The sequence below is a fragment of the Nicotiana attenuata genome, unplaced genomic scaffold (genome assembly GCF_001879085.1).
Source record: "Nicotiana attenuata strain UT unplaced genomic scaffold, NIATTr2, whole genome shotgun sequence".
NCBI classification, from domain to species: domain Eukaryota; kingdom Viridiplantae; phylum Streptophyta; class Magnoliopsida; order Solanales; family Solanaceae; genus Nicotiana; species Nicotiana attenuata.
This window is the reverse complement of record NW_017673650.1, coordinates 63,810-91,153: the sequence shown is the minus strand read 5'-3', so window position 1 is coordinate 91,153 and position 27,344 is coordinate 63,810. Positions and strand designations below refer to the sequence as shown.

Here is a 27,344-nt window from a genome sequence, read left to right as displayed (position 1 = left end):
CGGACTTCCGGCGAGAGAAGAGCGCCGTTTTGGAGTTATTTCAGCCAGGTTCCATGGCATTTCCGACGGGTTTTTGGGTTGAAGGAGACGCAGCAGAGATTTTTAGTGGTAAAAGGAGTTAGCGTTTTTGTCTTGCTCTCATGGAGTTGGAGCTCCAACTTCGAAGATTCACTAGTCTCCCATTTATGGTTTTTGTCTAAAGTCTTTTTGAAGAAGATCAGCTCGTTTTTAGGTGTTGGCTCTAATGAAGAAGATGATGGCTCAAAGGGAGGGGGGGTCGTGTTCTTGCTGAATTGCGGCGCATTCTTTTCTCAGAATTTTTTTTTGGCGTCCTTTTTTGTTGTGTGTATAGGGTGTCGGTTTTATTTTAGGTGTTAGATACTATATATAGGGGTAGGGATTAGGTTAGGGGTATGGTCCTAGGGATTATGGGCTAGGAAATTGGGCCAAAGACTAAAAAAGAAATGGACTACAAGATTTATAAAGACGGGATAAACCAACCTAAAACTAATTCCTCCTTCTAAAATTATGTACAATTATAATATAAAAACATAAAACTAATTTTAATTAATTGAACTAAACTATAAAACATAAAACTATTTTTTTGTGTTTTCAAGATTATAAAAAAAATAATAAAGATAAGGTACTATTTTTATATTTTTTTTTATTGAAATTTACCAAAGATACGTAAACTAAAATATTTTTTTTTTGTAATTTTTATTTTTGTGACGAAAAATAAAGTGAAAGAGTCAAAATTAGCTTAAATGGCGATATTAGGCCTAAACTAAATATTTACATGCTAAAATGGGTGAAATTTCGGGGAGGGTCAAAAATCACATGTCTACAGCTGCCCCTCTTTGACTGGAAACACGAAGAGTTTTCAGACAAAGAACGACTAGACATGTCTTTTTTGACCCGACCCTTATTTGGGAGAGACTAACACTGAGAAAGGGGAATGTGACCGAGCCCTGGTTTTTGAGCTCCCTACATATCCTTGGCTATAAAGGAATCAGGCCACGTGTAGTTCAGAAGTGAGTGAAGTGATGGAGTACCGAGGTGGAGAGCCGGTCGAGGTGCCGTTCCGTCGAGGTTCCGATCCGCTGTCCTGTTATTACATCAAAAATCAAAACATGAAAAAGACTAGCTAAGCCTGTCAACTACGAGTTACAAGATTCCTATCTATAAGTCTTCTGAAGCTTGATCTTGAGTCTTGAATGGTTCTTCATGCAGACTTTGGATCTGAACCTTGACGCTAGCTAGTTGCAGGTGCTAATTCATTCTTCCTCAGCTTTTCGAACCAAACCCGGACACCACACCATGCTTGTGACTCCAATCACGTCTTAAGCAATTCACATCTTTCTCTACTTCTGCATTTGGATTCACTTTTGCCTTCTTTTGTTTCTCCTCTTCTTTTATTATTTTGGATTGTGACTAACTTCCGCTGATCATCTCGGACTGTTGACTCGCATTCTTTCCGCAAGCCTCTTTTGTTGCTGACTTGAATTGCATTCTGAAGTGTTTTCCTTTTTTCCAGGTGATGCCTGACTTCAACTTGAAATGTATTCCCATGCTCTCCAAGCGGGCTCCTGATTGCTGAACTTGAAAGTATTCCCATGCTCTCCAGGCGGGCTCCTGATTGCTGAACTTGAAAATATTCCTCTGCTATCCAGGGGGCTCCTGACTTTAAAACTGAAATGTATTCCTCTGCTATCCAGGCGGGCTCCTGACTTCAAAACTTGAAATGTATTCCTCTGCTATACAGGCGGGCTCCTGACTTCAAACTTGAATGTATTCCTCTGCTATACAGGCGGGCTCCTGACTTCAAACATGAATGTATTCCTCTGCTATCCAGGCGGGCTCTGACTTCAAAAAAATAGACAAAAATAAAGAAAATTTTCTGCCTCAGTTTGGTGGCTGGGCATCACATTACCGGATATTAATAAGAATTTGAAAACTAAAACTTGAATTGTAATACCTTTGTTCTCCAGGCGGGCTCCCGACTGCTGAAACTTGAAATGTATGCCTCTATTCTCCAGGCGGGCTCCTGACTGCTGAAACTTGAAACGTATGCCTCTGTTCTCCAGGCGGGCTCCTGACTGCTGAAACTTGAAATGTATGCCTCTGTTCTCTAGGCGGTCTCCTGACTGCTGAAACTTGAAATGTGTGCCTCTGTTCTCCAGGTGGGCTCCTGACTGCTGAAACTTGAAATGTATGCCTCTGTTCTCCAGGCGGGCTNTGTTACCTTTGCTTTCTATTACCGTTCTTCCTTATTTACCTGGTTTAGATTCTCGTTGTAGACTTTATTTAAACTATTTCTGTTATCTCATTATTTATTATGTTATCTCAGTAGGGCCCTGACCTTCCTCGTCACTATCCAATCGAGGTTAGGCTTGGCACTTACTGAGTACCGCTGTGGTGTACTCATGCCCTTCCTGCGCATGTTTTTCATGTGCAGATCCAGGTACTTCCTCCCAGACGTATCATCCTCGTGGTGGAGAGTCCTAGCTGAGACTTGAGGTATATCTGCTACGTTCGCAGACCAGGAGTCTCTACTCTATTCCGTCTTTAGCAGATAGTTCCTTTTCTTTCCTTTCATGTTTATTAGACATTCTGGTGTAGAGCAGTTTACTACATTCTATTAGCCTGTGTTTCCCGTGGGTTTCCGGGTTTTGGGATTTAGTTGTAGACGCCGAGTGGCCTTATATACAGTTGTTATTTCCGTATGTTCAGTTTTAATTAATTATTCCGCAATTGTTAATTTGTTATTCCGCACTGTTAGGCTTACCTAGTTGTAGGAACTAGGTGTCATCACGACATGTTCATGGAGGGTGAACTGGGGTCATGACAAATGTCAAAGATTGAAGAGATTGACCAGCGTGTTAAAGCATACTTATACGATATTGGCTATCATAGATGGTCTCGAGTACATGCTACGGTGAACAGAACTTGGACTATGACATCAAACATTGTAGAGTCGTTGAATGCTGTAACAAAAGATGCAAGAGAGCTGCCGATAGTAGAACTATTAGAGTATATGAGGACTCTTCTTGAACGTTGGACTAAAGAAAAGTTATTGAAAGCAAAGGGTACATTCACATACCTTGGTTTTAAATTCAACAATGAGTTGGATGACAACAGAACATTGTCGCACAAGCTTAGAGTAAGATCTGATCATTTATTGCATCAAAATAAATTATTAAAAGAGAATGCATATAATTTGTAGATATTTTGTAGATATTTTATATTTAACCGTATATGAATTGTTTTTGGTTTGTAATGTAATTGTAGATGAGGGTTTCAACAGACTACATCCATACAGTACTAGATGGTGTGAGGCGCTATATTGTTTGTCTTGAAAACAAGAGATGTAGTTGTGGGCAATTCCAGCTTGATGAACTTCCTTGTCCACATGCTTTGGCTGCTTTAAGACACAGGTCTGAGTCTTTTGAACAATATTTTTCTCCTTATTACACAAGGGACAACCTCTTGCGTACTTATGAAATACCAAAAAATCCCCTACCTGATGAAAACAAATGGAATGTGTCACAACATATAACTGAAGAAGTTGTAAATCCATCTTCAGGTGGGAAAAGACAGCCAGGAAGACCTCAAAAACAAAGATACAAAACATATGATGAAGTAAATTCAAAGAAGTACAAGGTTTCATGTGGCAACTGCGGAGTAGAAGGGCATAACAAAAGATCTTGCAAGAATGCTCCCAAAAAGAAATAAAATTTTATGTAGTAAACTGAATTTTTCATAAAAATTGTTGATGAGTTCAGGAGAATTATATTTGATGTGTAATAGTTGAGGCACCTTCAACTCTTAATGTAGTTAGTTTGAAATTGTTTTGTTTAATTAGTATTCTGTATTGAGTTAATACTTTCATAGCTTGATTGGTTTGTGAATGATTTCTATATATATAATACACAATTAATTTATTATCTCTAGCACCCATCGATAGTTGTTAATGATCCTTACAATTTATCTACAAAAAACTACAACATAACTACATAATCTGGAGTTGACAGAGTAACTACATAATAATTAAGTTGAAAAGGAGTTAACCAGTAACAATAATTAGATCAAGTACTGTTTACTTTCAACAAGTGAATATAAAAACAACATAATGTTTCCCCATTGTTCGAACTAGTATACCGGATAAAATAAAAAAATAAAGGGTAAACTAATTGTAGCACAAATCTGCTACAATTAAACTTCAACAATCTTGTTCATAAACTTGTCTACTATCTTTCTACAAAACTAGCTGCAACTAAACAATTTAACTACATGTTCCATACAAAAAATTGCAACTAATTCTTCTTCCTCCAGACTTGTGTTTTCTCGTTCACAACTGGTGCACCTTTTTTTCTTGCTAACCTGCCAGTCACCTCACTTTCACTAATTGCACCATTCTCTTGCTTCTTCCTAGCGTAGTCCAATAGTAGCGCTCCATAGCATCTACGATGTTGATCAATATCAGAAAGGTCATCCGCAGGAACTGCTATGTCTCCAATGCTGGCATACTTTGCAAAGGCAGCAACATATACACCACAGTCGCTGCAAAAAATAAAAAAGTATCAATATTTAGCAAAAAATGAACCAAAAAAATGTTAAATAGATAGAAAGAAATAATATTTTTCATACAGTGATCCTTCTTTTTGCTGTGGTATCTCTCCGACGATCCATTGAATGTCAATAGGGTCGGTAACAGCTTTTTCAATGTATGCCTTTGTGTTCTTGAAGTTGATGTCTGAACGCTTGCCATAAAAACCGGTGCATGACAAGTAAAGGGGGATCATAACAGAAAACTTGGTGACTACAGATTCAACAATAGGGTGATTATGTGAAGAGACCATAGAATCATACACATAAAAAACCCTATCGGCAATGTCAAAAACAACCAACAACCAGTGAAATTTTTCTACAATGTTGACGGGCATGATCACATAATCAACTTGATCCCATGCAACATTTGTGAGTAATCTGTACCCCAATATGTATTCTGCTACGACGTCCTGGGGTTTGGCAACAACAAACTTCTTTTCTTGAGGAGAATTGATGAACTTATTATAAATTTGTTCAATTCTAGTCTTGAACATACAATCAGTGGTAGTAAACCTTATCTTGTTATGGGGGCCATACTTTCCTCTTTTCCTCAAGTAGTACATTATAACATCAATGTACTGCAACAAAAATAGATTGCATTTATTTTATTCATTGATACAAATTATCTACAAAAAATCTACAAAGTAACTACAATTACATTTGTTTTAAATCAGTATTATAAATTATCTACAGAAATCCACAGAAAAACTGCAACTTTATTTGTTTTTAATCATTATTACAAATTATCTACAATATATATACAAACTAAGTACAATTCCGTTTGTTATTAGGCATTAATACAAATTATCTACAAAACATCTACAATATACCTACAATTCAATTTGTTATTAAGCATTTATACAGAATATCTTCAATATATCTACACAATAACTACATATATTGGAGATGGCACTATAACAGTGTTATAGATACAAATAAAAAAAAGTTCAACAAAATAACTACATATTTTGAGTATGAGTTTACCGAGTCGTTGAGGACTTGTCCGGGGTGTGCCAAAGTATAGAACCACTCTTTATCAACCTTTTCCACTCCAAGATCAAACCATGGCTTAATTTGGTTATTCTTTATAGAATACGGAGCCTTCCTCCTATTTAAACAAATAGAAATTAAAATAAATTTGTTGAATGAAGTAGATATCTAAAAGATGAATACTGGAATCAAAGGGTCAAATTGTGTAAACTAACCTCTTTGAAGCTGTGTCGGTACCAAGGTATAACCACTTGTTGAATTCTTCCAACAACTCAGGATCAACATCTTGACCAATAACACTAGTAAATGGGTGCTTCAGGTGAAAATTTTGAGGTCNCTTCTGTGCTCCTTGAATTGTTACTGTGGCTCTGTGAATTGGAGATTGTGCATGCATATCTTCCCTCACTGTTACATTTAGTATATCTAGCTTAATAGAATGGTAAAAAATTGAAACAGAAAGCAAAAATTTCTGAATACAATTTCATACCTGCATTTTCTTCATCAACTGCACCTTCAAAATGGGAATATAAATCAACACGTGCTGGAAGATTCTCATTATTTTCCATGTCATTCACATGCCCTATTTTTTCATTAAAGTATTTAAATTATAATAGATAGTAGTTGCTTGACATTTTTAGGAGATATGTAGGTATATTATAGAGATCTACATAAATTTGTAGATCTGTGTAAATATACTGTATTTAATTGTATGTGTATTGTAGATATGTTGTAAATATATTCTAAATAATTTGAAGATATTTTGAAGATATGTTGTATGTATGATGTAGATAACTTGTAGTTAATTTGTAGATAAAATGTATGTATTTTTGTATATACCTGTTTTGCTGCTGCTGGCATGCAATTGTTCTCCACTAATGCACTGAAATTGTTGATTGTTCTTTTCTTTTAGGTTGTCAGCATTTTTTGAAGAACTCCCAGCAAACTTAAAGTTTTATATTAATTAGGATATCTATTTTATGAATAACAATATAATTTAGAGGTGACGAAAATAGTTTTGTTAAATGAATAAACTGATAAATATTACCTTGGCATCAATGTTATCATTTCGACTGTTTATCACCTGTAAAACAGACTTGATAGAGTCATCTAGTAGCGCTCTAAGGCTACCTAGTTCTTCAAAGACATCTTTCCTGAAAGATGCAAGATCTGAATCAACTTACATATTAAAAATATAGAGAGTTAGCTTCAAAATATGGCTTTAACATACATTAAAGAACAGATACAATTTTATGTATACATGTTACCTTCTCAAGACCTTCTTTTAATTTTCTAATTTGTTTAAGAATAGACTTCTTGTCCTCTTTTCCAATTGACTCTTTGGGTTCCAATGGAGGAGCATCAACTTTCGGATCCTCAGAAATGTGTTGAACTTCTTCAAGTATGTACTCAACTTTATCAGGCAAAGACATCATAGAAAGCTCTTCAGTTGCTTCAGTTATGTTGGTGAACTGAATGGAAAAAAAACAAATTAGCTTGACTAAACAGAATATGTATACAAATTGTAGATAATTTGTATTAAATTGTATATTAATAAATAGAAACAATTTACCTTGATCCATTCAGGTTTGATCATTCTATCTTCAATTGCAGCTAACCATATCTTGTCCTTACTAGCTGACCAGTTAAGTATGTGAGGGATTGAATTAGCAACTCTTATAGCTATGTCAGTGTTGACGGTAGAGCAACACTCATACAACTATACTTGCATAGCTAGTGCGAATCCTCGAATGAGATAAGAATGAACAAAAGGATTGAGCCTGTGCCTAACTGATTCAATCAACTGTTTGTCAGACGCAATACCCCATGGGTATGTCACATACTGTCCGGAGTCCACCAAATAAAACCTAAAATGGTCTACCAAGCCAACATTGTCTTTGTCTGAAGGACAGATGAAGAATTCTATGAGATATAGAATACATAACTTGACTGCGTCCTCATCATTTACCCAGCTTTTGTTGGTTACAATATGTTTCAGGTATGACTTCTCCATTTTTTCCTTAAAGTCTGTCACTTGGGTAAAACATCTAAAACCAGTTATTAACGCAATCTCTCTCAAGCCAAAATTCAACCTCTGACCCTTTAACTCTGTTGAAAAATAGGAAGCACAGATGCATTCAATTCATACTTCATTAGAAGATGAATAGCTTGGTTTTGCATACATATTTTGGGAATTGACAGCACATAACCAAAACATGTCTTCTTGAAAAGCTGTAAACCATTTAGAGACAATAACTCTTTAATTTAGCTAGGAACACTGGGGTCGGATAATGTCTGAAACCTAAGGACCCCATAATCAACATTATGAGGTGCAAAAAAATATCGATTCTGCAGAAAAAATAATTAATATCTTATTAATACACTGCTCCAATCTAAAATACACCATATCTACAATTGTCATATAATATATCTATAATATATCTACAACTACATAATATAGTTAAAAACGAAAAGAACATAACTATAATTTTTTAACAATATATCTACAAGTTTAAATAGATTCAGAAAACTACAACTAATCTTCACAATGTAGACAAATAATCTACAAACCACAAAAAACACAGATTATGGAGCCCTTCTACTGATTAAAACAAACAAAAAAACTATTGTTGAAATTACTAAATTCTTACCTTCACCAATGAATGTTGTTGAACATTTTTAAGAGATTTTACAGTAGGAGCTTTTTTTGGAGCTTTTATTGTAGGAGACACTTTAACTTTCTTTGCAGGTTTAATGATAGCTTCATCTACTACAAAATTATCATCAGAATCTATCACTTTGCCTTTCCTTTTCGCTGAATTGATTTGCCTCGAAGATTCACCAGCATCAAAATCATGTTCTTGTTTAGTTTTAGCTTTTGCCCTAGCTTGACGAGGGGAAAGCCTATGCTTCTTCTCTTCATTTGCATGAGCAGATTTTTTATGCTTTTTCGCTGAATGTGGTGATAAAACATCCAAATCGAAAGAAGGAACATCTGCTTCTTTAAATTTTTTAGGGCTTTTTTTGGAAGCTTTGTTCTTCTTCATTGAAAATCTTTGAAGCTGGTCGTTAATGGGTGAATAAACTTTGAAGAATAGTTGAAACTTTGACTAATTTTAGAAGAAAGAGCTTGAGAATAGGCGTTAATGGAGGTCTTCCAGATTTTTGCTGGTTTTAGAAGAGGAAATCGTGGGTGATTGAAGAGGAAATCGTGGGGTGTGGTTTGATACGTGAGTGAGGTGGTGGGATTTGGAGAGAGAAACTTGGGAGGAGTGAGAATGTGACGATCCAATCCGTCGTCTCATGTAGTACAGCCCTGTTTTTCCCATTTATTGCTCTTTCATGTTTTATTATCAGCAACGGGTGAGTTAGAGTTTAATTGAATTGGTTTGGATAGGAAATGAGACACTTGGTCTCTTTAAGGAAGGTTTGGTTTGGAAAAGTCAACCGAACGTTGACTTATTAGTTAGAAGGCTCGGATGTGAATTCTGGTGATTCGGTTAGCTTCGGGAGGTGATTTGTGACTTAGGAGTGCGATCGGAAGTGATTTCGGAGGTCCGGAGTAGGATTAGGCTTGAATTGGCAAAGTTGGCATTTTTGCGAATTCCAGTGGATAGAGGGTCGGAATGGAATTCCGAGGGTTGCAGCAGCTCCGTTAGGTGATTTTGGATATGTGTGCAAAATTTCAGGTCATTCGGAGGTGTTTTGGTCGGGTTTTTGATCGAATGCGTAATTCGGAAGTTTTTAAGAAACTTAGGCTTGAATTCGATGTGATTTGATGGTTTTAGCGTTGTTTAATGTGTTTTAAAGATTGGAACAAGTTTGAATAAGGTATTAGGATGTGTTGGTGTTTTTGGTTGAGGTCCCGGGGGCCTCGGGGTGAATTCGGGTGGTTAAACGAGCGTTTTGAGGTGTGTTGCAGGTTCAGTTTTTTCTGTCATCTGGTATTTCCGCTTCTGCGGACATGGACCGCAGAAGCGGTTCCGCAGAAGCGGGTAAAGGAGCGCAGAAGCGGTTTGTAGCCTGGTGGAGTGTTTCCGCAAAAGCGAAAACATTTTTCGCAAATGCGAGCCGCAGAAGCGGACTATAAACCGCAGAAGCGGTCTTGAGTGGTTCGCAGAAGCGGATGAGGAGACGCAAAAGCGGACGTTGGGTTTTTAAGTGAAGACCGCATAAGCGGAATTTTGGCCGCATAAGCGGAAGCGGGACCGCATAAGCGAAAATTGCTGTTGGCAGAGGGTTTAAAATATTAAATTTCATCCGCGAACAAGAGGTAGTTTCCACCATTTTTAAGCGACTTGGAGAGCTTTGGGCGAGTATTTTCGAGGGTTTTGACTGAGAATCAATTGGAGGTAAGTCTCTTGGCCTAATTATTCGAGTTTATGGTAGAAATTACATGTAAATTGTGGAAAATTCATCAAAAACGGGTCAAGTTAGGGCTTGGAAAGCTGTGATGTAAAAATGCATTTTGAAAGGGCATTTGAACTCCGATTTTGGTAAAATTGGTATGTGTAGACTTGTGGCTAGACGAGGAATCCAGTGACGTAAATTTTGTAATTTTTCGAGAAGTAGGCCCGGGGCTCGGGTTTTGCCAACTTCGTGAATTTTGGTATTTTTCGAGTCTTTTCGATTGGGTTATGTTTCTTTAGCCTATTGTAATGTATTCGTTGTGGTTTTAATCAGATTCGGCGTGCGAAGAGGTTGATTCGAAAGGCAAAGGCATAGCGAGCTAGACTTGTGGCCGGCTTGAGGTGAGTAATAGATGTAGATGATGACCTGAGGGTTTGAAACCCCGGTATATCACACTGTGACGCTATATTGAGGTGAGACACTTACTCTATGACGAGTGCGGGGTTGATTGTGACTGGGGATTTTGGCCTAGTCCGTTCCGATTGATGTTCGTACTGTGTTCTTGACTAGAAATTGTTTGGTAATCATCCTACTTGGATTTTATGAATATGTTTGGGGCTTTGTGCCTATCATTTGCATCCTTCAGGGATCCTTATCACTGCTTCCATGATGTTTAGCATATTTCATGATATCAGTCCTGAGTTAGACACTGCCTCAAAATGTTTAGTAAATAAATAAAGGTTTAAACACTTAGCTCTATAATTCCTAATAATTGAAACTAAAAATGAACAATTTGACTGTGCCCGAGTGGCTTGCATGCATATATATATATATATATATCTGGACTGAGTGTGGATCGGGCTGCACGCCGCAGCGAATACTACGATGATATTGCGCTTGGGCTGTAGGAGCCCCTCCGGAGTCTGAACCCCCACAGTGAGCGCGGGTACCCAAATGGATCGGGCTGCGCGCCGCAGCGGTCATGTGCATTCCATTCATGCATTTATACCTAATTGTCTTATTTGTCCTGATATTGTTGTTGTTTCATCGTTTTATGTGCTGAATCGCTGATTATAGCTTTATATTGTAATATTTCGGAATTTCTTACTTTCAGCCATTATATATGTTTATTACTCACTGAGTTGGAAGTACTCACTTTACTCCCTGCACCATGTGTGCAGATTCAGGTGCTCCGGAGACTTAGTGGAGCTGTTTGCTGTCTTCTTGGATTTCGGTTTAGGAGTTGTTGAGGTAGCTGCCTGACGTCCGCAGGACCCGACTTCTCCCATTTATTGCATTTGTCTTTCCCTATCCTAGACTTTCTTCATTACTATGAATATATTACTCTGTTACATTTAGAGGCTCTAGACTCGTGACTCCAGATCTATTAGGGAAATGTTTGGTATATTCGTTATTATTTTTCGTACTATTTTATCTAGTTCCGGATTGGAAACTTGATATTTACTATTTTAATTGTATTATTTGTTAACGGATTGCGAATTTGGGTTGAGAGTATTTAATTGGTCGGGCTTGCCTAGCATTAGTGTTGGGCGCCATCGCGACCGGGATTGGGGTCGTGACAGGGAATATACAGTTGAGTAAAATTAGGAGACTAATTAAGACCATTAAAATCCTAAAATGGTACATAAATGGTAATTAGGTATATAAAAGGTAATTATATTAAAAGTTAAGCATGGAGGGTAATATAGTTTACTATATGGCATATGAATGTAAAAATCTCTTTTTTAGGGCTTTTTTCACTGTTAGCCCGCTATAGAAACTATTTATATTCGAAATTTTGACATGGTGTGACAACGTACCCACATAATTAGTAGGAAAAACCTTAGTTATAAAATTAGAAACAAAAGTAGTTCACATGGGGATGAATTCATCAGTTTGTGGCCTTGGGTTTTTGAGTCTTGACAGATTCTCGTTTGTGTCGAGTTTTGCCCGAACAAGAACGTAAGAGTGAAGAAAGACAGAAGAGATAGCGAGTATGGAGGCAGTGAGGGCCATCGAGTGGCAATTTTTCGGCAGTTTTGTGGTGCAATTGGGAGGAGAAAAGGAGAGGGGGTTATAGAAAGAGAATAAATAGGGAAGTAGGGTTTTTGATTTGGCTATATAATGCCAATTTTTGTGGGTTGTCTTTGCCAAATATAATCTAAGGCCTAAAATATACTCCCTCCGTTTCATATTAGATGAGGTACTTTCCTTTTTAGTCTGTTCCAAAACAAATGACACATTTCTAAATTTGGAAATAATTCAACTTTAAACTCTTTCATTTTACTCATTTACCCTTAATGAGAAGCTTTTATAGCCACACAAATGTCACGGTCCCACAAACTTTTTACCCCTTAAGCTTTTAAGACCACAAGTTTCAAAAGTCTTCTTCTTTTTTCTTAAACTCTGTGCCGAGTCAAACTACCTCATCTAATATGAAACGGAGGGAGTACCAATTACTATTATATGTTGTCACCTGGTGCCAATTTCTCTTTACATTCCATAATCGAAAAATGGTATAAAATTTATATAATTTTTTTTTTGTGTGTGTGTGTGTATATACAAAAAAATATATATTTTTTCGACTATTATTTTTAAAGCGGATATACAGTGTCGTTTTTTCTATTTTTAGGGGATATTTACACAAGTGGCCAATTAAATTTACTATTTGCTTTTTGTAAATGGTATATATATATTATACATATGAGATATATATTCGCTGGCTATTTTTAATTTAAAAAATTAGTGGACTGCTATTTAGGTTAATTCTTCTTTTTTTTTTCTCCGAAACTACGCTTGTAACTTTACCAAACCAACTCATCCAATTCCAATTTGCATCCATTTTCAAGCACCATTGTTCCCCCTTTTTTCCCTTTTTTTTCCTTTTTTTTATATTTTTAAATATTGTAACAGACTTATCCCTTCCCGTAGCATAGATCATAGTTTAATAATGCAAGAATCTTTTTTGTTTTTGGTGAGAAAGATAATTTGCATTAAACATAAGTAGAGTAACTACAGAGAGGGAGATGCGTACGCATCTGCATGATAGTTATTTGATATGCGAGAAATAGAAATACTAGCACTAGCTATCCTATGATAATTGTCCATTATAAAGGAGCTATTATAAGCAGCCATGCGCAGATCATTTGAGTTGTTATAAAAAAAGTCCTGATCTACGTCTTCCAGTTGTTGTTGCAATAAGCATGTTGTCTTCCTAGTACGAATTACTCCAGCTTGGTCCTTTTGCAAAAAAGTGTTAATAAAATCTGGTGGTTCTTCAAAAATCAATGGTTTATCTGCCGATTGGAAGTTGCAGCCAGCTTTAGCTAACCATCAGCCACCTCATTGCCCTCCCTGTAGGTGTGTTCTACGATCGCACTATGCAGTTGGTCCGGGAGGTACCTGCAGTCATCTATCAAGTTAGCATAAACGATGTTATCATTTTGTAACATTTTTAGTACCTCTAGAGCATCAATGTTTATTTTCGGTGGAACCAAGTTGTGTGTATGCGCCAATTCCAATCCATTGAATAGTGCCTTAAGTTCTGCTTGGATGGTGTTGGCATTATCCAAGTTACCAGCAAACCCTATTATCCAGTGTCCATGACAGTCTCGTATGGCACCCCCTATACCTGCTTTGTTAGTTGATGTTGAAGCTGCCCCATCTGTGTTTAGTTTATAATAATTTGGTTTTGGGGGTATCCATTTAATATTTTGCAGTACATAATTTTTATTCAATGTCATTTTTGCAGCCAAATATGTAAATTCCAGTGCATTGTTGCTAATTTGCTTAATCGAAAGTCGTTGTTTTATATTGTTAAAAATATTATTGTTGCGACTTAGCCAAATATGCCATAATGTTTGTGATATAAAAGTTTGAGAATTAATAAGGTGTGACATTTGGTTGATCTTTTTGTTTATTAGTTTAATTAACCATTGTGATGGGTGTGAGTGTGGAAGTATAGTGTTAGTAATGTGACTTATTCCCAATTGATGCCATATATGAATTGTGTTGGGACAATGCAGAAATAGATGGTTGGTAGATTCTGGATATGTGTGACATATTTGACATTGATCATTGAATGTTACTCCTATGTGGTTTAGGTATTTTGTTGTTGATAATCTATCATGCATTATAAGCCAAAGAAATATTTTTATTTTGGGTGGTATTTGAATCTTCCAAATCCAATTGTAAGGAATTGTGTGTGCGTGTGAGTTTAATTGATGTTGTAGGAGGTTTGAATACATGGATTTGGCAGTGAATTTGTCATGATTGGAGAGTCCCCAATAGATAGTGTCAACTTTTTGTGTGTAGATTGGGACATTGATCATATTTATTTTGTTTTTGATATTATGTGTAAGAGGAAAAGGTATATCTTCCCAATTTCAATTTTTTTTGTCTCTATAAGTTGCAACATTGCGGCTAGTATGGTCTGAATGGATTGGACCAATTAGTAAAGATCGTATAGTGGTGTTTGGAGCAATCCATGCCTCCGTCCAGAAATTTAATCTAGAATTTGTACCTAAATTCCTTTGTATTCCATGTTGGCATTTTTCCCAATCTTTAATAATGTTGTACTAAGTGTTTGAGGAGTTTGCTACAACACGTTTGTTTTTATATTTGTGTATAAGAGTATGTGCCCATAATTGTGTAGACGAATGGAAAACGCTCCATGCTAATCCTGCTAGTAGAGCCTCATTCTTTAACTCTAGCCTCTGTATACCTAGACCCCCTAAATTTTTTGGCATAATAACTATTTTCCAATTGACTAGGTGGATCTTTCTTTTTTGTTGAGTAGTTCCCCATAGAAAATTAAGCATGTACTGTTCCATTTTATGAATAATGTGTTTAGGGATTGCAATGTATTGCATTATGTGATTTGGTAAAGTAGACAGAGTCGATTTAATGAGAGTAATTCTTCCTGGGAGGGATAGGAACTTGGTTTTCCATCCTGCAAGTCTAGCCTTGAAATTATCTAACAAGAATTGGAAGTCAGACTTGTTAGGTCTTTGTTGGAACATTGGGAAACCTAAGTATTTTCCAAATCTTGTTCCTTCATTCATACTAAAGCATGAAAGTATATGTTGTTTTTGTTCAATATTACTGTTATTCGAGAAGAAGATTCTTGATTTTTGAAAATTAATAGTTTGGCCTGACAACTTTGAAAAAGTATTAAGAATATCAATTATGGAGTTACAACTTTTATCATTTACTTTTGACAGAAGGATGATATCGTCCGCAAAGAAGAGATGTGAGAGTTGAGGTCCATTTTGTGAAATTTGTATTGGTTTCCATAACAGGTAATCTACTGATTGAAATATGTTTGTTGAGAGTCTTTCTAAGCACATTATAAAAATGTATGGAGATAGGGGATTTCCTTGACGGATACCTCTAGATGGTTTAAGACGTTAGTGCGTGATCCATTTACCAGTACAGATATGGTAGATGTTGTAATGCATGACATTATTAAGGTAATGAGTTTGTGGGGTATATTAAAATAGTGAAGTGTATTTTTATAAATGACCATTCAAGCTTATCAAAAGCTTTTTCCAAATCTAATTTTAGCATCATCTGACCCATTCTTCCTTTCTTCTTTTTTTTGAAATGGTTAAGAATTTCTTGGACAATGATGGCATTGTCTGAAGCACGTTTTCCTTGTTGGAAGCTTGCTTGTGTAGGTCCAATTATTTTATGAAGGAAATGTTTTAGTCTATTTACAATTATTTTAGTAATCAATTTATAAATGGTGTTGTAAAGACTTATAGGACGATATTGAGTGACTGCTACAACATTCTTTACATTAGGGATAATGCACAAATAAGTTTTGTTTATTTCTTCAGGAATTTTGCCTTGATTGAAAGCGTCGTAACAACAAGTAATAAGTGGTTGATTAACTTCATTCCAATATTTCTGAAAAAAGTATGGGTGTAGTCCATCTGGCCCTGGTGACTTAAATGGTTGGAAGGAGTAGTGCATTTTTTATTTCTATTAATCTCAAAGGTTGCATCAATTGATGTTGGTATGCATAAGTTAAATAATTAAGCATAGGGGAATGATCCCCTATTTGATTAGAAAGCGATTGTTGTGTTGTGAATAAATTTGTGTAGATTTATAAATTTGTTCATGAATTTCGATTTTATCATAAGTCCAGTTTCCTACGGTGTCTTTTGATGCATTTATCAAGAACCTTGTTAAACTATCATGGTTTAATAAAGCAAAATTATGAAGCTTTCAAATAACTTCCTTATTTCACGGGCCTTGTTCGTTTTTCTTTTAATCTTTTTTTTTTTTGGAACGCCTCAAGTGTGTAGAAGGAAATCTCTCTAAGATTTAAAAATAAAAAGGCTTAAAAGAAATAGTCCATGCATTCAGAACGTGTCTTATGCAAGGATGCTGCTTATTATTAAAAATAAAACAAAAAACTAAGAAAATAAAAGTCAGGATCACTCAGCTCTGAATGGACATATTTTTTTTTTTAGTCCACACAAATCAATTTTCTGTTTTGATGATTTCAAACCTGATAAAAGTTCACCCATTTCATGCTCTATACGAGTTATTTTGTCACATATGTTCAATGGAAATTCATGTCAAAAAACTTTTAGTTGTTTACATCAAACCAATATCACATGACATGTGTAAATATTTATATAAACTTTAAACTTAATTATGATTAGTTATTATATAGTCTCATTTTAATTTATCACTTGGCTATATAGTAAATGTAGTAAATTAAGGGATCGTTTGGTTTGAAGATTAGTTATATTGGGATTAGTTATGCTGAGATTAGTTTTACTGGGATTAGTTATATTGGGATTATTTCTTATTGACTGTTTGGTATATTGTATTAATCATGGGATTATCAATTTTACTGCTTTACCTGTGATAATTTATCCTGAAATTCATATTATACCATCTGGAAAGTATAAGTTATCTCGGTATTATTTTTAATCCTGGAATAACTTATCCCAGAATAGTAACCAAACAAGCCATAAGATGGTACTAAATTTTTGTCAGTGGATTATTTTTGCTCATCACGGTACCAAACGACCATAATAGTTTGATTTAGTATATAAAGTGAGTGTAAGCTTTTTTTTCCTTCATTCCATGTGCCATGGAATAAAAGAAGTTCGTCAAAAAAATAAGTTAAAATCTAAACCTCACAAAGTTCATATTGTGATATGAAACAATGTAGTCAATAACTAGTGAATAAACTCGAATTCAAGAGAGCTGGTTATAAATTTTATTGATGGTCATTCAACTTTTGTTTTTGTTATTCAAAAATATATCTTTTTTTTACGTAAAAATTATTTAACTTTTTGTTCATTACTCAAAAGTCACTTTTTTTTGTTACACAAAAATCATTTTACTTTGCTCTAGTAATCACAAAAGTCACCTTTGCCAGATTTTATATTATTTTTACTTGAAAAGTTTATTATGTCCTTGATATTATATAAATCCTCATATTTATGTAATACCTTTAATATTATATACTGTATAATATATTTTTACCTAGGTATTTTATTTATAACTAAAATAACTTAATATTATTTTATTTATTATTTTATAATATATTCGTACATTTAATTTTTCCTTAACGTTAATTTTCAAGATAAAATAGTAGCGTTAAATTTTGTCAGTAACTTTACTACGAATAAATCTCACNCCTTTTGTATTAATCACCAAAGATCAAGCTTTACAATTCCATAGTCCAGCATAATACTCTGCAGACTATCTCAAATTGTGAAACGTACTGCTAAGCTATAGAGAAATTAAATAAACTACTCTTCTAACAAAAACTGCTGCATTTGATTCCTAGCTCTAGGAACTACTCTAACATTACAAATGTAAGCTATTTCTCTTGCTAATACATTACTGTCACGATATCTTTGGTCAAAAATACGTGTGCTCCTTTCAATCCATAATGCATATGAAGTTTCAGCATATACCATTCTGAAAATACTGGCCTTGTTTGACTTCCCTTTGCCTTTCTTGATAACCCATTGGAGATGTTGATCCCAGTTGTGATTGGTCATTTGTTCCTCTTGAATCCATCTTAGTACTTTCTTCCACAAAGTTGCTGCATACGAACATAGTATAAACAAATGATCTCTTGTTTCCATATGTTCTTGGCACAGAATACATTGCTGATTGATATTCGATCCCCATCTAGATAACCTGTTCTTGGTAGGCAATCTTCCTTGTTGTGACAACCCAAAGGGTCTTCACCTGTTTCCTCATCCGTTCCGTGCTTCCGAGGCCTTGAAAACCTCATTTTTACTTGCCTCAATTTGCGTGCGCAGTCCGGGCGCATAGCCGGAAAGCTTTTATGTTGAAATATGTGAATTCTGTGAAAAATTTGAAGAATTTTGATATTAATATGTTTAAGGTTGACTTCGGTCAACATTTTTGGTAAACGGACCGGACCCGAGATTGGACGGTCCCGGAAGGTCCGTAGAAAAATATGGGACTCGGGCATGTGCCCGGAGTCGAATTCCGAGGTCTAGAGCCCGAGAAATGAATTTTTCTGTGAAATTATTTTTCTGAAATTAATAAGGAAAATGGAAATGAAAATTTATTAAAAGACTATGGTATGGGGATCGTATTTTGGTTCTGACGCCCGGCACAATTATATATTGTTTAAGCGCTTTCTGTGAAGTTTGGTCGAAATCGGACGTCGTTTGACGTGTTTCGGACCTAATTATCTAAAGTTGGAAGTTTATGAAGTTTGAAATAGAAATGATGAGTTTGAGGCTTGATTCAATGATTTTGATGTTATTTTGGCAATTTGATCGCTCGAGTAAGTTCGTAGGATGTTATTGAGTTAGTGTGTGTGATTGGTTAGGAGCCCCGAGGGCTCGGGAGGGAATTGGAGGTGGTTCGGGGTGCACTTAGAATGGTAGCAGATTTTTCTGCAATTTTTGCTCAGTGATTTCCTCTTACGCGATCGCAATCTTCAGCCCGCGATCACGTTCCTTTGGCCCTTTGCTCTTTCGCGTTCGCGTACTTGATCACGCGATCGCACTGCCTCAGCAACTCCTTCAATGCGTTCGCACCAGTAGGGTTGCGATCGCATAGACCAAGTTTTTGGACCCCCCAGTATTCCCCTACGCGATCGCGTTGACCATTTCGTGTAACCCTTCGCGATCGCATCCCTATATCCGCGATCGCGTAGGGCAAATTCGCCCAGTTATTTTAAAGCCTAAAAACAGAACCAGTGACGGGATTTCTTCATTCTTTTCACACGGGCTCTCCTCTTAAACCCTCCATAGACGAAATTCAAGCTCTCCTTCCGCCATAACTCTTTGGGTAAGTAATCTTAACATCTTTCCCTCATTATTTCTTCATCTAATTACTAAATTCCTAGCCCTAAAACATGAAATCAAGGTAGAAATTATGGGTTTTGGGTAGAGTTAGGGTTTGAGAATTTTGGGTGATTCAACCTCAATTTGGGGTCGAATCTTAAAACAAATTATAGATTTGCACTCGTGGGGTTATGGGTGATTGGGTTTTGGTTCGAGCTTAGAGTTTGGACCATGTGGGCCCGGTGTCTAATTTTGGCATTTTTGGAATAATGCTAGAAAATTCATATCTAGGCTATGGGATGTTGCCCTTGAGTCTTTATTGATATTATTGAATTAATCATGCCTAGATATCACTGTTTCGGAGTTGGATTGTAGAGGAAAGGCGGTCTTTGAAGGTTGATTGCTATTCTTGGGGCCGAGGTAAGTGTTTGGTTTAACCCTAGCTTGAGGGAATAGGAGTTGAATCTTGTTGTTAATTGCTATGTGATCGAGTACGATGTATAGGCATGGTGACGAGTATCTATACATTGGTGTCTAGCATAACTGTGAGTCCTTATAATGTGATTATCATGATTTGGTTGTGAACTCCGTGTTTATTGGAGGATTTCTAGCTGTTGTGAATAACATGTGAATGGTAATATGATCACTTGATTCCTGGGAGCATTGGCTCGAATTGTGATACGAATATTGAAAGTATACGAAAAGACTTGATTCTTTGGAGCGTTGGCTCAAAATAGTAAAGTGAATTAAAAGATAAAGAAAGTAAGAAAGAGAAAGCGTTGTTGATTATTCCCTTGCCGGGATGTTTGGTTGCATTTGTTGAATTCTTTCCCTTGCCGGGATGTTTGTCAAATATTTGCTTATTTTTATGCCCCTTTATTGTGACTGTTGTTTGGGGAGTCGGGCTGTTAAATGATATTGAGGATCGGGTTGCGCGTCGCAACAATGATATTGAGGATCGGGTTGCACGCCGCAACAATAAAATGTGAGGATCGGGTTGCGCGCCACAACAATGGTACATGATAAATGATATGGGTCGGGTTGCACGCCGCAACAGTGGTATTTGTGGAGCGGGTTGCACGCCGCAACAATAGTAATTTGGAGCGGGTTGCACGCCGCAACAGTTATTGAGGCTATGTGTTTGTATTTGAGTATTGATTCTTTATTCTTTTGTGAACCTACGCTGTTTTTAGTTGTTACTCTGGATTGTTGTTAATATTGTATCCCCCCTTAGCATGTTTCCCCTCCCATGTTGTTAATTGCCTTGTATTCGATTTCCGCTGTATATTTATGACTGCACAGGTTTATGTGGTGTCCGGTCTAGCCTCGTCACTACTTCGCCGGGGTTAGGCTAGACACTTACCAGCACATGGGGTCGGTTGTGCTGATGCTACACTTCTATGCATTTTTGCACAGGTCCAGGTTTTGAGGAGCAGCAGCAGCAGTAGTTCGGAAGCAGGTGATTCATATTTACGAGACTGAGGTAGCCTTGCAGGCGTTCGCAGGCCCGGCGTCTCTTCTCATTATTTTCTTTTAGACTGTTGCCTCCTTGTTTCGAGACAGACAGCTGTTATATCTCTTTCAGACCTTTGTATTTAGTTTATTCTTAGTGGTTCGTGAGTAATGTGACACCAAATCTTGGGTAGAGGTTGTTTTTGACTATTCCGCGTTTTAAATTCATCATTTTAAGACAGACTTCCGCTATTGTTCTTATTAGACTTTATGTTCTATATTGATGTTATAAACTGTTAAAGATAATTGCTAGTGACGGAAAGGTAATTAAGTTGGCTTGCCTAGCTACCACGAGTAGGCGCCATCACGACTCTGATGGTGAGAAATCCGGGTCGTGACACTTGTAGCATTAACCATAAGTGGAAAACAGCCTTTGGTCGAGCAGAATTCTGAAACAACATACACTTCCAATTTATTTTTGGTAAGTCACCCAATAACTGTAAGTATAGTTGTCTAATACTGCCAATGTGAACATTTGAATTCTGAGCTTGCTGTAAAAAACTTCTTGAACCAATTATTTTCCTTACCATCCAACTAGCCTGCTGTGGGATTGGCATGTGCTGTAATTGCTGCTGCTTGATGTAATAAACATTAATCCACTGGATCCACAATTTATCTTCTTTATGGGCTAGATCCCAGTATACCTTAGCAATTGCTGCCTTGTTCCACAGAGATAAGTTAATGAGGTTCAAGCCACCAACAGATTTAGGAGTACACATCTTCTCCCAAGCCACAAATGCCTTCTTATTAATAGTGTTACTGGCAGACCACAGATAACTTTTGCAAAGAGCCTCAATCATCTTCAGAACTTTAACAGATAGGATGAACAATTGAACCCAATAAGCTTGGATGCCAAATATAACTGATTGTACTAGTTGCACATGACCAGCATATGATAGCTTCCAGTAGTCCATGAGGATATCTTGGCTATGATTCTTTCAATCAAAGGCTGCCATTGGATCAATGCTATTTTCTTAGTGGACAATGGGATGCCTAAATATATGAAGGGTAAGGTTCGAATCCTAGATGATCCAGGATCTGCTTCCTCACTTCTAACTTCACTCCACCAAAGTAAACTGAGCTTTTACCTAAGTTAGCTTGTAATACTAAAGCCTCAGAAAATTGGGAGAAATATTTATACATTATGACTATAGAAGACAGATCACCTCTGGCAAACAAAAGTAGGTCATCAGCAAAACTCATATGAGTTATGTCTAATTTCTTGCATCTGGATGGTATTGAAAATTGGTTTCCTTTTTCAGTTCATTGAGAGATCTAATCAGGTATTCCATCACAATAGCAAATAGGAAATGAGATATAGGGTCTCCTTGTCTAAGCCCCTTAGCAGCATTAAAAGGTTCTGTTGTTTCTCCATTCACAAGGACAATATAGCTAACTGTTTTGATACACTCCATGATCCATTTGATGAATCTATCAGGGAAGCAATCTCCTCCATCACCTGCTGTAAGAAGATCCACTTAACCGAATCATAAGCTTTTTGGAGGTCAATCTTCACCATGCACCTAGGGGATATTTGGGCTTTAGTATAAGACTTGACTAGTTCATGAGCCAAAATTATATTGTCTGCTATCTTTCTGCCAGGGATAAAACTAGCTTGGGCTTCACAGATTATACTTGGCATGACTTTCTGTAGTCTGGCAGCTAAAATTTTGGAAATTATTTTGTATAGAACTGTACAGCACGCTATTGGTCTGTACTCTTTGACTGTGGTGGGCTTAGGTACTTTAGGTGGTAGAGTAATGGTAGAATAATTCACTGGTTTATACATCTTACCAGTGGAGAAGAAATCTTTGACAGCTCTTTTAATTTGATTGCTGATAATGCCCCAAACCTTCTTGAAGAATACTGCATTAAAACCATCAATCCCTGGTGCTTTGTCATCCCCAATAGCTTTAAGACTCTCCATAATTTCTTGATCTGTTACTTCTGCACATAACTCCATTCTTTGCTGATGAGACAGAACATGACCATTTCATGTACAATCTATTTATGGCAGGAAGTGAATTGGCTGCTGAACCCATTAGTGTCTTGTAAAACTCCATAATCTCCTTTTTAATAGTAGCAGGATCAGTCACCTTATCCCCTAAACCTGTTGCAATATCTGTAATCTGCTTTCTTTGAGCTCTATCTTTCATAACTGCAGTAAAATACTTAGTGTTAGAATCACCCAATTGAATCCACTTTGCTCTTGCCTTCTGCTACAACGCACTCTCCTCTATTAGAGACCACTTCTCAAGGTTGAGTAGTGTTTCTTTTTCCTTATGCAGCAAGCCATCAGTATAGGAGTTTGTAAGTTGCTCTTGGATATCCTTCAGTTCTAGCCTAGCCCTTTCAATTCTCTGAGTATTGCCCTTGAATTCTTTAGCATTCAAAGCCTTTAGAGGAGCTTTCAATGCTTTTAATTTTATCCAAACTGATTTCAAGGATCCATAAGTACTTGAAGAGTTCCAGATGTTTTCCACAATCTGATAGAAATCTGCATGAGTAGTCCATATGTTGAAAAATCTGAAAGGCACTCTTCCTGTCCAAGATGAAGCTGCTAATGTTAGTAACATAGGAGCATGATCTGAGATTTGGGGTAGATCATAGATAGTCTCCACATGTCTCCAAGACATCATCCACTCATAGTTGCCAAAAACTCTGTCTAATCTGCTACTCACCCTATCTACACCAGGCTGTTTATTGGTCCATGTATAATATTCTCCCTTCCAAGGCAATTCTGTTACTCCTGCTTGTTGAAGACAATGACCAAACAATAGTCCCTGCAGATTATCCCATAAAGTTCTTCTTTGCTCTATCCCATCAAAACCATAGACAACAGTAAGATAGCAGTCTATATCCCCCCTTCTACTTCTTACTTGACAACGAATCATTTGGGGATCATCTTTAAGTCCAGTCACAATGAGATGGTTAGTATCCCACAACAGCCATACCCTACCATTCCTAGCATCTTTGTAATTAGCCAGCATACCCCATCCAGGAACAAGTGCTTTTGAAACTCTTTGAGCATTTCCTTCTTTGACCTTGGTTTCTACAAGTCCTACTAACTTTATTTTATTGTTTCTAATATACTCCCTAACCTCCTTCTGTTTATATCTTTTATTTACACCTCTAATATTCGAGAATAACCAATTCATTATTGATTACTAGTTCCACCTCTATCCCCAGGTGGTATGTGAATCTCATACTTACTATTAGACACTCCTTCAAATTTGTTTCTCACTGGAATGGGAGAAAGAGGAGGAAAGTTGATGAGATTCAGTTCTGGACTTTGCATTGCTTTGCCTTTATCCTCTTGTCTTTCAGCTATAGTCACCACATTAGGCTGAACATTGCTTTCCTTAGGACCCTGGATATCATTTACCATGTTGATAGTAGCTTGTTGTGGCTCAGCTGGGGCTATTTCACTCTGCACAGGCACTGTAGGCATTGGAGCCTTGGTCCTCCATTCCTGTGTGATGATCTTATTGCTTTTGGTTTCTTAGTTTGAACAGGCTGTTGTGTCCCGGGTTTCATTTGGTTTGAGCATTTGTGTCCCACCACTAAACACTTCTCACAATAAGCAGGTCTCCAATCATATGTGACATTCTGTAAGAACTTCTTCCCAGTTGGATCCATCACCCAAATTTCACTTGGCAAATCTGTGGTAACATTAATCTCTATGAGCATCCGAGCAAATGATATTCTAGTCTGCTTAGTGGTGCACTCATCAGCAAATATAGGTCTCCCAATCACACTAGCAATCCTGCTCAATGAACCTACTCCCCAACAAGACATAGGTAACTTGGGAAATTTAACCCATAATAGAATAACAGTAGGAAATTCCTCGGTGAAATCAAAATCAGGTGTCCGTGGTTTTAGGATTATGGGCTTATTAGCTATTGAATAGGGACCAGCACACAGAATTTCATTGGCATCTTCAATGGTTTTGAATTTGACTATGTAGTAACCTTCATCACGATAGAATAAATCTGGCTCAGGTACATGTGACCAATGCAAATTGATGTATCTCTTCATCGCATTGTACCCTGGACCATCTCCTAAGATATAAGCAATCAAAGCACATTTCCACTTGTTTTCTTCCGCCTCCACCTCTAATTTGTCTAATTGAACCATAGGTTGCCCATCTACAATTTGCGATGGGATATAAGATAGCTACATACCATTTGTAGCAAATATGTTCTTCTGAAATAGTGTTGCCCATGGAGCTTTGGATTCTTCTACCTTTTCACTTACCGCCTCTGGTTCAACTGATTTTCCTGCTGAGCTTACTTGATTCTGAGCTGGTTTGTGCAAGTTCATTGTTCCATTGGTTGGAACTATCGTCGCAGCTGATATGGACCCAATTGACACTGGTGATGCTAGATCCAGCTTCTTAGAGACATTAGAATGGTTCGAAGTTGAACCAATTATACATGCAACACCTCCTGTAGTTGGATCTGTACTCTGTGATGAAGTTGGAGGTGTAGTTAGTGAAGCTACTTTCTCCATCAATGGTTGATTTCCTACCGTCATTAAGTTCGCTAGTCTTGTCAATGGATATTTACGAGGTCGACCTCTTCCCTTGCCTCTTCCTTTCGCCATGGCTACACTTCCGGCATACGTTTAACTAAACAGTAACTTTACTATGAACAAATCTCAAGTCAACGTTCTTAACCATTCCTAATGAAATATTTTTAATAAGAATTATAAAATCAAAGCTCATAGATTTATCAGTCAATCCATATTCGTTAATCCAATAAATAAAATACCAATATTTAGTAAACTCACACATCAGATTAACAATTTCAAACAAATACTATCAACAGATAAAGCTTAAAATTTAATATTGAACTCAAATTCTTTTAAAAAAAATTAAAAGTTTTACTGACTATAAAAAACTATCATTTGTTAAACAATCTCGATCGGAGGTCAAGACTGTGGTCCGGCGGAAAAACAGAAGTCGTCCGTATCAAGTGATACGTGAATTGCTCAGTAGTGCTTCGCCACTACCCTAGCTGGCGGAAATAGCTTAATGGTAGAGCATAGCCTTGCCAAGGCTGAGGTTGAGGGTTCAAGTCCCTCCTTCCGCTCCTGGCTTCGTCGTTTAGTGGTAACAAGTTCCGTGCATAAGCCACTTTAGAGATAGGGGCGAGCAGCAAGCAGCCCCTTGTATAGGGTGGAAAACCTATCTGACTAATAAGAGGAAAGGGGCAAGCCAAAACTGACTCCTAACAAGTTGCTGGCTTCTGGTAGGAAGGCCGACCACTACATAAGTCGCCATCCGTCCAGGAGAGAAGCAAGCTACCTTTCTTTGATCCCCCTTCCCGGGCAGGGAAGAGAACGAAAATGGACCGCAGATGGTGGTAATATCCAAAACAAATGAAAAGAGGTCGGGGTCGATAGGTGGCAGTTGGCAAGGAACTTGATCCCCCCCAAAAAAAGGGGGAAGCCGCGGTCGAACTCTTATTCTGGAAATAAGTCGGGGCCCTTTTTGATCTTGACCGATTCAATTAAGGTATTAGTGTTTGTTCTATTATACAACAAAGATCGCATTTTTTTCACTTCGTTCAAATAATAGTTGTACCCGTACGGTTGTTATTTCAGATAAATATATTTTTGTCGTTTTCATATTTGAAAATATGTTCATGCTCAAATATAATTAAACAAATTCAGTATCATGGGAAATTAAACGTACTAATATATTATAAAAATAATATAAAATTATTTATTATAAGTAAAATTCCTAGGCAAAAATATATTATGAAATATATAATATAGAATATATTACATAAATTGGAGGATTTATAATCTCAAAGGCATAATAGACTTTTCAGGTAAAAATTTATAAAATCTTGTTAAAGTGATTATCGTGATAACTAGAGCATAGTAAAATAATTTTTGTGTAACAAAATAAAGAAAAGTGATTTTTTGGTAATGAACACAAAGTTAAATAGCTTTTATGTAACAAGAAAAAAAGTAACTTTTGCGTAATGAACCAAAAGCTGAATGACCATCTATAAAGTTAAATCTCCCCAGTTTATATTTTAAAATTTTGATCTATTAATAGCAATTTCTCTTCGTTCCGAGATAATTTTCTCGTGCTTGAAAGTTGGATCGTGAGTGGACAAAAGGAAATTACAAGAATAAGGAACCAATGCACTTAATATTATTTTTTAAGAAGTCCTTAGAAAAGGACAAAAATAAAATTATAAAATCTATTTCCATGAAAAAATTGAACAACCGTATCTAAGTACAAAGTTATTTCTGTTATAAATATAATTTTATTTATGGTGAATGTCTATATTTAGAGAGATTCTAGGGTTTATTACTTGGTGGTTAAGTCACCCTCTCCCTATAAATAGAGGGTTCTATTCCATTGTAATTCATCACAAAATCAATAAGAATTCTCTCCCTCTACTTTTCTCTACACTACTCTTCTTCTTCTTTTATTATTTTATAACACGTTATCAGCACGAGACTCTAACCAATTGAGTAGAAGCTTTGGGATTGAGCATAATGATGGTCAATTATTCCATGAACTTCCTTCATGATTAAATTCTGGATTCAAGGTAAGTATTTTAC

At 36.6% G+C, this 27,344-nt stretch overlaps 1 protein-coding gene and 1 non-coding gene across 2 annotated transcripts; both read left to right on the top strand.

The window, feature by feature from the left end:
• The first annotated feature begins 2,848 nt into the window (after nucleotides 1–2,848).
• LOC109216952 lies at nucleotides 2,849–3,732 on the top strand. Its single transcript, XM_019381175.1, has 2 exons — nucleotides 2,849–3,160; nucleotides 3,289–3,732. Exons 1-2 carry the CDS (start codon nucleotides 2,849–2,851, stop codon nucleotides 3,730–3,732), a joined length of 756 nt encoding a protein of 251 aa, XP_019236720.1.
• A 22,048-nt stretch (nucleotides 3,733–25,780) lies between these two features.
• TRNAG-GCC lies at nucleotides 25,781–25,852 on the top strand. Its single transcript has one exon. It is a non-coding gene; the product is annotated as a tRNA-Gly (tRNA).
• Nucleotides 25,853–27,344: the final 1,492 nt, after the last annotated feature.

Excerpts from the sequence above, each read along its gene's own strand:
- LOC109216952 (XM_019381175.1), top strand. The coding sequence starts at position 2,849 with ATGTCAAAGATTGAAGAGATTGACCAGCGTGTTAAAGCATACTTATAC. Across the intron at positions 3,161-3,288 it reads CATTGTCGCACAAGCTTAGA|ATGAGGGTTTCAACAGACTA; the intron begins GTAAGATCTGAT and ends ATGTAATTGTAG.